Here is a 14,480-nt window from a genome sequence, read left to right as displayed (position 1 = left end):
TTTTATTGATGAGTCCACTCTTCAAACAGTGGACTCATGAATAAAATAGTGTGGATAACCACGGCAACAGGCGTCAATTTGGCGCATTGTGACAAAAGCGCGCATCAGCATTGGACATTTTTTATACACGCGCCCGACACGCGTTAAATTAAGCGTAATTCATACAGGAAATCTGCATAAACCGTGGATTCAACCGTGGGTTTTCAAAACCACCTTTGTGAATTCGGGCCATTATGTTTTGTATGTTCTGATGACTGGTATATCAGGATATTTTTAAAACTTGACCCTGTTTCTGTCATCTGCTTTTATTCTAGGTGGGTGTGAGGAGCAGGACTTGGATAAGTTGAATGTTATAATCACCCTTATCCCTACTGATGGAAATGGTAATAACAGTACTAATGGTATAATCACACTGGAGTCCGGAGTCCCTAAGTTCACTGTATCGCTTTCTTCCCCTGGGAACACAATAACAGTGAATGCGCTGACTTTGTCTGAGCAGGGTGAAGGAGGAAACAACAATGCAGTACGGAGGGTTCGCATCTCAAATATTGTGGACAGTACAGGAGTCGTTGATGCGGAGGAATATCCTGTTGACTCCACTGCTCCTGACAGTGGAATGTTTATAGTTCGTAATACATTTAACGAAGAATCTGTGGAATCTTTTGACATTGAAGTTCTGGATATCACCAGCATGCCTGTAACCATAAACGTGACAGTCAGAGGATGCCTTGAATTAGGTGAATAGTTTGGCTTCAGCATAATACATTATTTTATATTTAAAAATAGGCAGCTATTGCTTATCCCGCTAATCCTGTACAACAGAAATAGAGGAATCCTATCTATAAGATTTGGTTTTGCCATGAGTATTTCTCTACACTGTGAGTGATATTAAGGAAATTGATACTATGACCAGACCTGGAAGCTCTACAACTGACACAAATACAATGGTGACAAAAATTACTCCAGGGCCCCGTCATACAAAGGGCTGCGATTGATCCGATCAATCGTAACTATGGACGGCCAGCAACATCTAATATGTATATTTGTTCAAAACATTTTCTAGCTATGGTTTATATTCATGCATTCAATCTTTTCTTGAAAATTCACTGTGCTTCTCTTTGTTTACAAAGGACATTGTGCAAATTTCCTGAAGAAAAAATTATGACACTGATGGATTTCCATAGTTACGGTTGATTGGATCAATCGTAACTCTTTGTAAGACGGGCCCCTGGTATTCACCATGACATTAAAAGCATTGGTTTCATGAGGTTGAAGTACATGTATATTATTTTTTGGAAAAAACATTATACTTCAATCAAGCCACCTATTTACATTTTATCCAGTATAGAGCTTCTTCAAGATTGAAAAATGCATACCAATTAGCATTGTTTTTCAATTGAAATTGCCCCTTCTATATTTATATCATTTTTTGCAATTACTTTTTTCTGTTATTACACATACATGACATGAAATACCAATCACAATCATTTTGCGCCGTTGTTAGTCAGTCAAGTCAGGATTTCTCCTACAATTTATTACTTTGCTGAACAGTTGCATTTTGAAAAAGAGGGGAGATATTCACCAAAATGTTTTAGAGTGGGTCTAAGTGATATAATTTATTAGCTTATCTTTACTAGCATTTTTATTAAAATTATTTTGATTTTAATTGTTTTTTTAAATCATACAAATACAGAGCCTACAACTACTGTCACAACAACAAGCATTGCAACGACTACCACCCCAGCAACCACAACTGTTCCAACCACGACAGTGACAGAGGAAACAACAACTACTGTCACGACAACAGCAAGCACCATAGTTTCTGAAGAGACAACAACTGTTACTACGACCACACCTGAAAGCTCCACCACTCAGAAAACTACAACAGTAACAACAACTCCAGGTATTCACCAGGACGTTGCAAACATTTTCTTGTTTGGAACCACGCATACTTTTTAAGTTATACTTTAATAGAGTGAACATGTCTTTTTTGTCTATGTGTCAGTTCTTTCAACTTTAAAGAGATCTAATGATTAGTATTGTTTACTAATTTGAATTACACCTTATTTGTATATTAATGTCCTTGTATGTACATTACTATTTCTATGTGCTGACTCATGTATAATTATATTTTTCTGAAATATTAGCCAGTTAACCTAGAATTGTTAATATAATTTATTGTTTATCATTTATTTTTAATCATTTTGTCGAAAGAATTCTAATTTGAAGGGGGGGTTACGTTTTTTTTTTTTTTACAAACCTTAAACTTTAAAATTTGCATGATGGCCATAGCCAATGTAGTGCGACCCCTTGAAAACAAATAGAAAATATAATTTAACTCAAATAAACAATTGATCAGGTATTTCTTATTTCTTAAGGCATAAATTCATCAGGCTGTTTATTGCACAAAACCGCTTTGGTGTACAAATCTAGTCAACAATTTCCATAAAAATAAAAAAGCTACCTCAACAACCAACAAAAAAAAAGATATAAGACATTCAAGAAGAAATTAGATACATGAGATAATATTGTGATATTGATAATTTTATGTACATTACATACAACAAAAAGGATTTTTTAACACAAGAAAGAGGAGTTCAGTTATATATATGTATATATATATATATAATGAGATGAGGCGAGGCCAACTCAACAGATGACGCAGGACACCATTATTTGCTTTAGCTTTCGTCTTTTAATTGAGACTTCGTCAGAAGCATCTGAAAAATATAAGGAGATACAACATCCAAGTTTGTTTTGCACATCAATGAATTATCACCAAGTTGAATATATTCCATAATGACAAATTAATGAATGAACAGATAAATAAATTAATGAATAATAAATAATTAATTCAATTAAAATAATAATGATATAAATGAAAAAGACATACCTGTAATTACAGACTATTGTGATAGTTAAGTATGACCGTATCCTATCTCGTTCTTTAGGAAAGTGGCAAAAATTGCAAAAAGAAAACATTGGTTGCTAGGTAGTGAAAGCGCAAAGCGCATTGGTAATGCGCATAAAATTTATGTCACAATGAGTATGAATATTCATGATATTAGATATCGTAAGCTGGAGGATGATGACGAAAACATTGTTTCTTACAAGCATAGTAATTAAATCTCTATGAAACGATATAAATTTTGAAATCAAATCCAGTAAAGATTATAAATAAAATTGTTGATAATTCGCGTAATGACCAAAAGTCTCACTTCTCGAGCTTGGGTCATCTAGAAAGCAAATAATGGTGTCCTGCGTCATCTGTTGAGTTGGCCTCGCCTCATCTCATTATGTTTAATATTCACAACTCAACAGCGATTGGTAGAAGTAAACTTATCATCACACTATATATATATATATATATATATATATATATATATATATATAGATATTTACTTATTATAGTTACAGTCTCATTCTTTGTTCACGCATATATTATTGTAATTCATATGAAATTTATTTCTATGACAAATGTGAGGAACAGTAGTCAAAAGATTATTATGGGATTTCAGCATAAAGATACTTCTGTGGCTGTTGGTCAATTGGTGTACTGAAGTGAGACTTGATTTAACAAAATTTGTGTCCCTCTATACAAAATAACTCAGAATTTTGGATATGAAACATGTTCACTTAACTCATGTCCTATTCTACAAAAGTAATCAACAGAGAATCATCCATTTCTCTTTGACAGAACTTTCAACAGAACCAATTGATACTGGCGATGGAGGTAGGTTCCCAATTTCTCACCATCTCTTGTAAATGAAGCAAAATCATTCAGTTGAAATAAAACAAGAGGAGCCAATATAAAATTTAATCTTCCAAACAAGCTTTTGGCACAAGTTTGCAGTCTGCCATTAAAAGACACCATTTGATACTCATGCATCTTTGCTTCAATTTTTTCCTCACTTTTTATGTGCTTACAATGTTCTTCTGTTTTTGTCATGTGTTATAAATGTAGCAATACAACCTATGTAAAGTTGAGTAACACATTTTATTTCATTCATTGTTTCCTTATACATGTAGGAACTCCTCCATCAAGAACTAGACCAACTGGTAATTTAAAATGCTCTACTTTGATATTAAAGTGTTTCCTTTTAAACTAATCTTTCTTATATTTTGATTGAAATTGAATATGTTTTTGCCATATCTGAACAATATTAATTTTATGTTTTCATTGATATTAGGAGATACATGTATGGATGTGTATATGTCATCATATTTGACACCAAATATTTGCTATACAACCATTATATTTGAGTACTGGAATCTGTACTAGAGAAACGCATTATCAAACCCGATAAAGATATCAGCATGTCCGGCTGTATATTTTGATTTGATTTGAATTTATTTTTCTTCTACATAACAATATAATATAACATAAATGTAACAAACATATATTGACAATAAATCAGGTATAAATCATTTAGCATAAAATTAATAGCAGAATTTATGTTCAATGATACTTTATTAAGAAGGGAAATAAATGGGCCAAGTATTAATTATACAGAGATGGGCTTTTTGGCGTGCTAGAGAGTTGAATTAGTGCTATACTATAATAACTAGATTTGCTATCATAATTATTGGATAGTCCTATTACGGACCAACAATTGCCCACTAAAGATACATGGTGTAACATAAAACTACTACACACTTCTTCTTTGCCATGGAAACCTTCACAAGTTACATTATAATTTTTGTAGTGTTTTTATTATCATCATTGCTGTAAATCGTTTTTATTAAAATATAGAACCTACAACTACTGTCTCAACAACAAGCGTTGCAACCACTACCACTCCAGCAACCACAACTGCTCCAACTACTACAGTAACCGAGGAAATGACAACTACTGTCACAACAACAGCAAGCACCACAGTTTCTGAAGAGACAACAACTGTTACTACGACCACACCTGAAAGCTCCACTACTGAGACAATGACAACAGTAACAACAGCTCAAGGTATTTAAACATTTTCTTCATTGGAACTAGTCATACTTTTGAGGTTATACTTACATGTAAACAAGAGTGAACTTTTTATTTTCCGTCTTTTTTTTTTATTTTTCAAATTTGGAAAAAGTCTAATGATTACCATTGTTTATTAATTTGAATTGCATCTTGTTTCTAAATTGATGTCCTTCTATGTACTTTATTATTTATATGTGTTGACTTATGTACAAGTTTTGTTTTCTAACATAACCTGTTATTCTAGAATTGCTCCTGCCATTTTTTTCATTTGATGAAAATAATTTTGTCTAAAAATTGTGATTTAAAAAGGGAGGGAAGAACTATCTGTTTTTATTTTTAACCTTAACCTTGCATGATGACCATGGCCAATGTAACGTGACTCTTTGAAAATAAGCAAAAGAACAAATATAATTGAATTCAAATAAACAGGTTGTTGGTTATTTCTCAAGGCGTAAATTCATCAGGGTTTTTATTGCTCAAAATTTCCATGGTATATATATATCTAATGACATTTCTTTGTCTATTCTATCTAAATTTAAAACTATATCGTTATTTTCATATTGCTCAATTAAGATGAATTAATGTATGGTTTCATGTGACTGAAAAAGTATTAAAAACAATTTTCATAGAAAAAAAAATGAAAAAGCCATATTAACAACAACCAACAAAAATAGATATAAGACAGTCAATGAATAATGAAAAAAATGAGATAATATTAATGCTAATTTTATGCACATTACATTAGTATACAACATAGGATTTCTGAACACAAAAAAGAGCAGTTTTTAGAATAAATTCTAAATTGGAAGCCCAAAAAACAACTCAAAATATTCACCATGACATTCAAAGCATTTGATTCATGAGGATGAAGTATATTCTGTCTTGAAAAAAAAACCATTTTATTTCTATGTTATACTTCAATAAAACTACCTATTTATTTTATCAATGTCAAAGCTTCTTCAAGTTTCAAGGGTGTACTGATTTGCAAGTTTCATCAATTCAAATCACTCTTTTCATTTTGATATCTTTTCTGGTCCCATCTTTTCCTATGACATCTTCTGTACAGTTGTGCTAGATAACTATGAGGATGACTTGGGTAATGTGAATGTTTTGATCACCCCAACTGCTGGGAATATCAGTGACAGTACTTTATTCTTGAAGGATTTTAACACGCCATCAAATAAAATGAAATGCAACAGAGTATTAGGCCCGAATTCACAAAGGTGGTTTTGAAAACCCACGGTTGAATCCATGGTTTATGCAAATTTCCTGTATAGATTACGCCTAAATTAGCGCGTATCAGGCACGTGTATAAGATATGTCCAATGCTGTTGAGCGCTTTTGTCACAGTGCGCCAAATTGACGCCTGTTACCATGGTTAAATACGCTATTTCATCGATGAGTCCACTCTTCAAACAGTGGACTCATGAATAAAATAGTGTGGATAACCACGGCAACAGGCGTCAATTTGGCGCATTGTGACAAAAGCACGCATCAGCATTGGACATTTTTTATACACGCGCCCGACACGCGTTAAATTAAGCGTAATTCATACAGGAAATCTGCATAAACCGTGGATTCAACCGTGGGTTTTCAAAACCACCTTTGTGAATTCGGGCCATTATGTTTTGTATGTTCTGATGACTGGTATATCAGGATATTTTTAAAACTTGACCCTGTTTCTGTCATCTGCTTTTATTCTAGGTGGGTGTGAGGAGCAGGACTTGGATAAGTTGAATGTTATAATCACCCTTATCCCTACTGATGGAAATGGTAATAACAGTACTAATGGTATAATCACACTGGAGTCCGGAGTCCCTAAGTTTACTGTATCGCTTTCTTCCCCTGGGAACACAATAACAGTGAATGCGCTGACTTTGTCTGAGCAGGGTGAAGGAGGAAACAACAATGCAGTACGGAGGGTTCGCATCTCAAATATTGTGGACAGTACAGGAGTTGTTGATGCGGAGGAATATCCTGTTGACTCCACTGCTCCTGACAGTGGAATGTTTATAGTTCGTAATACATTTAACGAAGAATCTGTGGAATCTTTTGACATTGAAGTTCTGGATATCACCAGCATGCCTGTAACCATAAACGTGACAGTCAGAGGATGCCTTAAATTAGGTGAATAGTTTGGCTTCAGCATAATACATTATTTTATATTTAAACATAGGCAGCTATTGCTTATCCCGCTAATCCTGTACAACAGTAATAGAGGAATCCTATCTATAAGATTTGGTTTTGCCATGAGTATTTCTCTAGACTGTGAGTGATATTAAGGAAATTGATACTATGACCAGACCTGGAAGCTCTACAACTGACACAAATACAATGGTGACAAAAAATTACTCCAGGGCCCCGTCTTACAAAGGGCTGCGATTGATCCGATCAATCGTAACTATGGACGGCCAGCAACATCTAATATGCATGTTTGTTCAAAACATTTTCTAGCTATGGTTTATATTCATGCATTCAATCTTTTCTTGAAAATTCACTGTGCTTCTCTTTGTTTACAAAGGACATTGTGCAAATTTCCTGAAGAAAAAATTATGACACTGATGGATTTCCATAGTTACGGTTGATTGGATCAATCTTAACTCTTTGTAAGACGGGCCCCTGGTATTCACCATGACATTAAAAGCATTGGTTTCATGAGGTTGAAGTACATGTATATTATTTTTTGGAAAAAACATTATACTTCAATCAAGCCACCTATTTACATTTTATCAAGTTTAGAGCTTCTTCAAGATTGAAAAATGCATACCAATTAGCATTGTTTTTCAATTGAAATTGCCCCTTCTATATTTATATCATTTTTTGCAATTACTTTTTTCTGTTATTACACATACATGACATGAAATACCAATCACAATCATTTTGTGCCGTTGTTAGTCAGTCAAGTCAGGATTTCTCCTACAATGTATTACTTTGCTGAACAGTTGCATTTTGAAAAAGAGGGGAGATATTCACCAAAATGTTTTAGAGTGGGTCTAAGTGATATAATTTATTAGCTTATCTTTACTAGCATTTTTATTACAATTCTTTTGATTTTTATTGTTTTTTTAAATCATACAAATACAGAGCCTACAACTACTGTCACAACAACAAGCATTGCAACCACTACCACCCCAGCAACCACAACTGTTCCAACCACGACAGTGACAGAGGAAACAACAACTACTGTCACGACAACAGCAAGCACCACAGTTTCTGAAGAGACAACAACTGTTACTACGACCACACCTGAAAGCTCCACCACTCAGACAACTACAACAGTAACAACAACTCCAGGTATTCACCAGGACGTTGCAGACATTTTCCTCTTTGGAACCACGCATACTTTTTATGTTATACTTTAATAGAGTGAACCTGTCTTTTTTGTCTATGTGTCAGTTTTTTCAACTTTAAAGAGATCTTATGATTAGTATTGTTTACTAATTTGAATTACACCTTATTTGTATATCAATGTCCTTGTATGTACATTACTATTTCTATGTGCTGACTCATGTATAATTATATTTTTCTGAAATATTAGCCAGTTAACCTAGAATTGTTAATATCATTTATTGTTTATCATTTATTTTTAATCATTTTGTCGAAAGAATTTTAATTTGAAGGGTGGGGGTTACGTTATTTTTTTTTTTTACAAACCTTAAACTTTAAAATTTGCATGATGGCCATAGCCAATGTAGTGCGACCCCTTGAAAACAAATAGAAAATATAATTTAACTCAAATAAAAAATTTATCAGGTATTTCTTATTTCTTAAGGCATAAATTCATCAGGCTGTTTATTGCACAAAACCGCTTTGGTGTACAAATCTAGTCAACAATTTCCATAAAAATAAAAAAGCTACCTCAACAACCAAAAAAAAAGATATAAGAAATTCAAGAAGAAATTAGATACATGAGATAATATTGTGATATTGATAATTTTATGTACATTACATACAACAAAGGATTTCTTAACACAAGAAAGAGGAGTTCAGTTTTATATATATATGTATATTTATTTATATTTAGTTACAGTCTCATTCTTTGTTCACGCATATATTATTGTAATTCTTATGAAATTTATTCCTATGACAAATGTGAGGAACAGTGGTCAAAAGATGGATATGGGATTTCCGCATAAAGAAACTTTTCTGGCTGTTTGTCAATAGGTGTACTAAAATGAGACTTGATTTAACAAAATTTGTGTCCCTCAAATAACTCAGAATTTAAGATGTGAAACATGTTCACTGAACTCATGTCCTATTCTACAAAAGTAATCAACAGAGAATCATCCATTTCTCTTTGACAGAACTTTCAACAGAACCCATTGATACTGGCGATGGAGGTAGGTTCCCAATTTCTCACCATCTCTTGTAAAGAAAGCAAAATCATTCAGTTGAAATCAAACAAGAGGAGCCAATATAAAATGTAATCTTCCAAACAAGCTTTTGGCATTAAAAGACACCATTTGATACTCATGCATCTTTGCTTCAATTTTTTTCCTCACTTTTTATGTGCTTACAATGTTCTTCTGTTGTTGTCATGTGTTATAAATGTAGCAATACAACCTATGTAAAGTTGAGTAACACATTTTATTTCATTCATTGTTTCCTTATACATGTAGGAACTCCTCCATCAAGAACTAGACCAACTGGTAATTTAAAATGCTCTACTTTGACCTTAAAGTGTTTCCTTTTAAACTAATCTTTCTTATGTTTTGATTAAAATTGACTATATTTTTGCCATATCTGAACAATATTAATTTTGTGTTTTCATTGATATTAGGAGATACATGTATGGATGTGTATACTGTATGTCATCATAGTTACCACCAAATATTTGATATACAACCATTATTTTTTAGTACTGGAATCTGTAATAGAGAAACGCATTATCAAACCCAATAAAGATATCAGCATGTCTGGCTGTATATCAGAATTTATGTTCAATTACACTTTATTAAGAAGGGAAATAAATGGGCCAAGTATTAATTACACAGAGATGGGCTTTTGGCATGCTAGAGAGTTGAATTAGTGTTATACTATAATAACTAGTTTTGTTATAATTTTTGGATGAACCTATTAAGGACCAACAATTGCCCACAAAAGATACATGGTGTAACGTAAAACTTAATATACACTTCTTTTTACCATGGAAACCTTCACAAGTTGCATTATAATTTTTTTTTTTTTTTATTATCATCATTGCTGTAAATTGTTTTTATTAAAATATAGAGCCTACAACTACTGTCACAACAAGTGTTACAACCACTACTTTGCCAGCAACCACAACTGCTCCAACCACTACAGTGACAGAGGAAACAACAACTACTCTCACGACAACAGCAAGCACCACAGTTTCTGAAGAGACAACAACTGTTACTACTACCACACCTGAAAGCTCCACCACTCAAACAACTACAACAGTAACAACAACGACTCCAGGTATTCACCATGACATTGAAAACATTGGCTTTAGGACGATGACCTATAGCTTCCTTAGAAAATAATTTCTTCTACTACCTTATTTCAATAAAGTCACCTATTTATCAGTGTTTGGAAAAGGCCTACCAATGAGCAATGTTTATCAATTCAAATCTTTTCTTCACTTTGAATGTCTTTTTTTTAATAATTTTTTCAATGTTGTTATATATACATGACTAGAAATACCTAAATACGTATTTATGCAGTGTTAGTAAATTTGGTGAATTCACAATATGTGGCGCGACCTATCTATTGTAGCTGGTAGGCTGAAATTCAAAAAGCCTCATGGGAAAAAGTTGACATCTGTTGCGTGCTCTATAGTACATGCATAAAATTATGCTGTTTACCAGGAGATTGGAGAGAAATGGGCGGCAGATTTCTTTGCAAAATTGCTACTGTTTTTAGAGATTTCTTCTGCTTTTGCAATATGGTTTTCAGTTTTTGAAGCATTACAGTCACATTACTCTACACTACCACTGTGTGTTGCTTGCTCCTGTGTGCGATGTTGACTCTGAAGTTAGAAATTATGCCTGTCCACTGCAATCAATAGATTGTACACCGTGTCATGAATCCACCAAATTAACCCAGGATTACTCCTACCATTTATTACATGTACTTTGCTAAAAAGTATTTTGCTGAAAAACTGTATTTTGAAAAAGATTGGAGATAAAGAAAGGCCAGAGAGTGACACAAATTGATTACTTTTAATAGCTTAACTTCTATAAATATTTGTGTCACTTATTTTAATTGGAATCATTACTTGAAATCGTCAAAATACAGAGCCTACTACTACTGTCACGACAACCACTGTTGCAACCACTACCACCCCAGCAACTACAACTGCTCCAACTACTACAGAAACCGAGGAAATGACAACTACTGTCACAACAACAGCAAGCACCACAGTTTCTGAAGAGACAACAACTGTTACTACGACCACACCTGAAAGCTCCACTACTGAGACAATGACAACAGTAACAACAGCTCAAGGTATTTAAACATTTTCTTCATTGGAACTAGTCATACTTTTGAGGTTATACTTACATGTAAACAAGAGTGAATTTTTCATTTTCCTTTTTTTTTCTTTTTTTTTCAAATTTTGAAAAAGTCTAATAATTACCATTGTTTATTAATTTGAATTGCATCTTGTTTGTAAATTGATGTCCTTCTATGTACTTTATTATTTCTATGTGTTGACTTATGTACAAGTTTTGTTTTCTAACATAACCTGTTATTCTAGAATTGCTCCTGCCATTTTTTTTTATTTGATGAAAATAATTTTGTCTAAAAATTGTGATTTAAAAAGGGAGGGAAGAACTATCTGTTTTTATTTTTAACCTTAACGTTGCATGATGACCATAGCCAATGTAACGTGACTCTTTGAAAATAAGCAAAAGAACAAATATAATTGAATTCAAATAAACAGGTTGTTGGTTATTTCTCAAGGCGTAAATTCATCAGGCTGTTTATTGCTCTAAATTTCCATGGTATATATATATCTAATGACATTTCTTTTTCTATTCTATCTAAATTCAAAACTATATCGTTATTTTCATATTGCTCAATTAAGATGAATTAATGTATGGTTTCATGTGACTGAAAAAGTATTAAAAACAATTTTCATAGAAAAAAAAATGAAAAAGCCATATTAACAACAACCAACAAAAATAGATATAAGACAGTCAATGAATAATGAAAAAAATGAGATAATATTATTGCTAATTTTATGCACATTACATTAGTATACAACATAGGATTTCTGAACACAAAAAAGAGCAGTATTTAGAATAAATTCTAAATTGGAAGCCCAAAAAACAACTCAAGGTATTCACCATGACATTCAAAGCATTTGATTCATGAGGATGAAGTATATTATGTTTTGAAAAAAAAACATTTTACCTCTATGTTATACTTAAATAAAACTACCTATTTATTTATCAATGTCAAAGCTTCTTCAAGTTTCAAGGGGGTACTGATTTGCAAGTTTCATCAATTCAAATCACTCTTTTCATTTTGATATCTTTTCTGGTCCCATCTTTTCCTATGACATCTTCTGTACAGTTGTGCTAGATAACTATGAGGATGACTTGTGTAATGTGAATGTTTTGATCACCCCAAATGCTGGGAATATCAGTGACAGTACTTTATTCTTGAAGGATTTTAACACGCCATCAAATAAAATGATATGCAACAGAGTATTAGGCCTGAATTCACAAAGGTGGTTTTGAAAACCCACGGTTGAATCCATGGTTTATGCAAATTTCCTGTATAGATTACGCTTAAATTAGCGCGTATCAGTCACGTGTATAAGATATGTCCAATTCTGTTGAGCGCTTTTGTCACAGTGCGCCAAATTGACGCCTGTTACCATGGTTAAATACGCTATTTTATTGATGAGTCCACTCTTCAAACAGTGGACTCATGAATAAAATAGTGTGGATAACCACGGCAACAGGCGTCAATTTGGCGCATTGTGACAAAAGCGCGCATCAGCATTGGACATTTTTTATACACACGCTTGACACGCGTTGAATTAAGCGTAATTCATACAGGAAATCTGCATAAACCGTGGATTCAACCGTGGGTTTCAAAACCACCTTTGTGAATTCGGGCCAATGTGTTTTGTATGTTCTGATGACTGGTATATCAGGATATTTTGAAAACTTGACCCTGTTTCTGTCATCTGCTTTTATTCTAGGTGGGTGTGAGGAGCAGGACTTGGATAAGTTGAATGTTATAATCACCCTTATCCCTACTGATGGAAATGGTAATAACAGTACTAATGGTATAATCACACTGGAGTCCGGAGTCCCTAAGTTCACTGTATCGCTTTCTTCCCCGGGGAACACAATAACAGTGAATGCGCTGACTTTGTCTGAGCAGGGTGAAGGAGGAAACAACAATGCAGTACGGAGGGTTCGCATCTCAAATATTGTGAACAGTACAGGAGTCGTTGATGCGGAGGTATATCCTGTTGACTCCACTGCTCCTGACAGTGGAATGTTTATAGTTCGTAATACATTTAACGAAGAATCTGTGGAATCTTTTGACATTGAAGTTCTGGATATCACCAGCATGCCTGTAACCATAAACGTGACAGTCAGAGGATGCCTTAAATTAGGTGAATAGTTTGGCTTCAGCATAATACATTATTTTATATTTAAACATAGGCAGCTATTGCTTATACCGCTAATCCTGTACAACAGTAATAGAGGAATCCTATCTATAAGATTTGGTTTTGCCATGAGTATTTCTCTAGACTGTGAGTGATATTAAGGAAATTGATACTATGACCAGACCTGGAAGCTCTACAACTGACACAAATACAATGGTGACAAAAAATTACTCCAGATCCCCGTCTTACAAAGGGCTGCGATTGATCCGATCAATCGTAACTATGGACGGCCAGCAACATCTAATATGCATGTTTGTTCAAAACATTTTCTAGCTATGGTTTATATTCATGCATTCAATCTTTTCTTGAAAATTCACTGTGCTTCTCTTTGTTTACAAAGGACATTGTGCAAATTTCCTGAAGAAAAAATTATGACACTGATGGATTTCCATAGTTACGGTTGATTGGATCAATCGTAACTCTTTGTAAGACGGGCCCCTGGTATTCACCATGACATTAAAAGCATTGGTTTCATGAGGTTGAAGTACATGTCTATTATTTTTTGGAAAAAACATTATACTTCAATCAAGCCACCTATTTACATTTTATCAAGTTTAGAGCTTCTTCAAGATTGAAAAATGCATACCAATTAGCATTGTTTTTCAATTGAAATTGCCCCTTCTATATTTATATCATTTTTGCAATTACTTTTTTCTGTTATTACACATACATGACATGAAATACCAATCACAATCATTTTGCGCCGTTGTTAGTCAGTCAAGTCAGGATTTCTCCTACAATTTATTACTTTGCTGAACAGTTACATTTTGAAAAAGAGGGGGGATATTCACCAAAATGTTTTAGAGTGGGTCTAAGTGATATAATTTATTAGCTTATCTTTACTAGCATTTTTATTAC

The 14,480-nt window shown here is 33.4% G+C and overlaps 1 protein-coding gene across 1 annotated transcript in view; it reads left to right on the top strand.

The window, feature by feature from the left end:
- LOC129273992 (mucin-17-like) overlaps positions 1-14,480 on the top strand; it is a 154,886-nt gene that overhangs the window by 108,773 nt on the left and 31,633 nt on the right. Inside the window, exons 80-91 of the mRNA XM_064108928.1 lie at positions 315-737; positions 1,694-1,903; positions 3,698-3,733; positions 4,030-4,059; positions 4,754-4,963; positions 6,674-7,096; positions 8,054-8,263; positions 9,274-9,309; positions 9,589-9,618; positions 10,199-10,408; positions 11,228-11,437; positions 13,146-13,568. Of these exons, the coding sequence (XP_063964998.1) occupies positions 315-737; positions 1,694-1,903; positions 3,698-3,733; positions 4,030-4,059; positions 4,754-4,963; positions 6,674-7,096; positions 8,054-8,263; positions 9,274-9,309; positions 9,589-9,618; positions 10,199-10,408; positions 11,228-11,437; positions 13,146-13,568 (2,451 nt within the window). The remainder of the gene's footprint in view (positions 1-314; positions 738-1,693; positions 1,904-3,697; positions 3,734-4,029; positions 4,060-4,753; positions 4,964-6,673; positions 7,097-8,053; positions 8,264-9,273; positions 9,310-9,588; positions 9,619-10,198; positions 10,409-11,227; positions 11,438-13,145; positions 13,569-14,480) is intronic.

Source organism: Lytechinus pictus, chromosome 13 (genome assembly GCF_037042905.1).
Source record: "Lytechinus pictus isolate F3 Inbred chromosome 13, Lp3.0, whole genome shotgun sequence".
Taxonomy (NCBI): domain Eukaryota; kingdom Metazoa; phylum Echinodermata; class Echinoidea; order Temnopleuroida; family Toxopneustidae; genus Lytechinus; species Lytechinus pictus.
The sequence above is the reverse complement of the archived record's forward strand: the minus strand, read 5'-3'. Positions and strand labels throughout refer to the sequence as shown.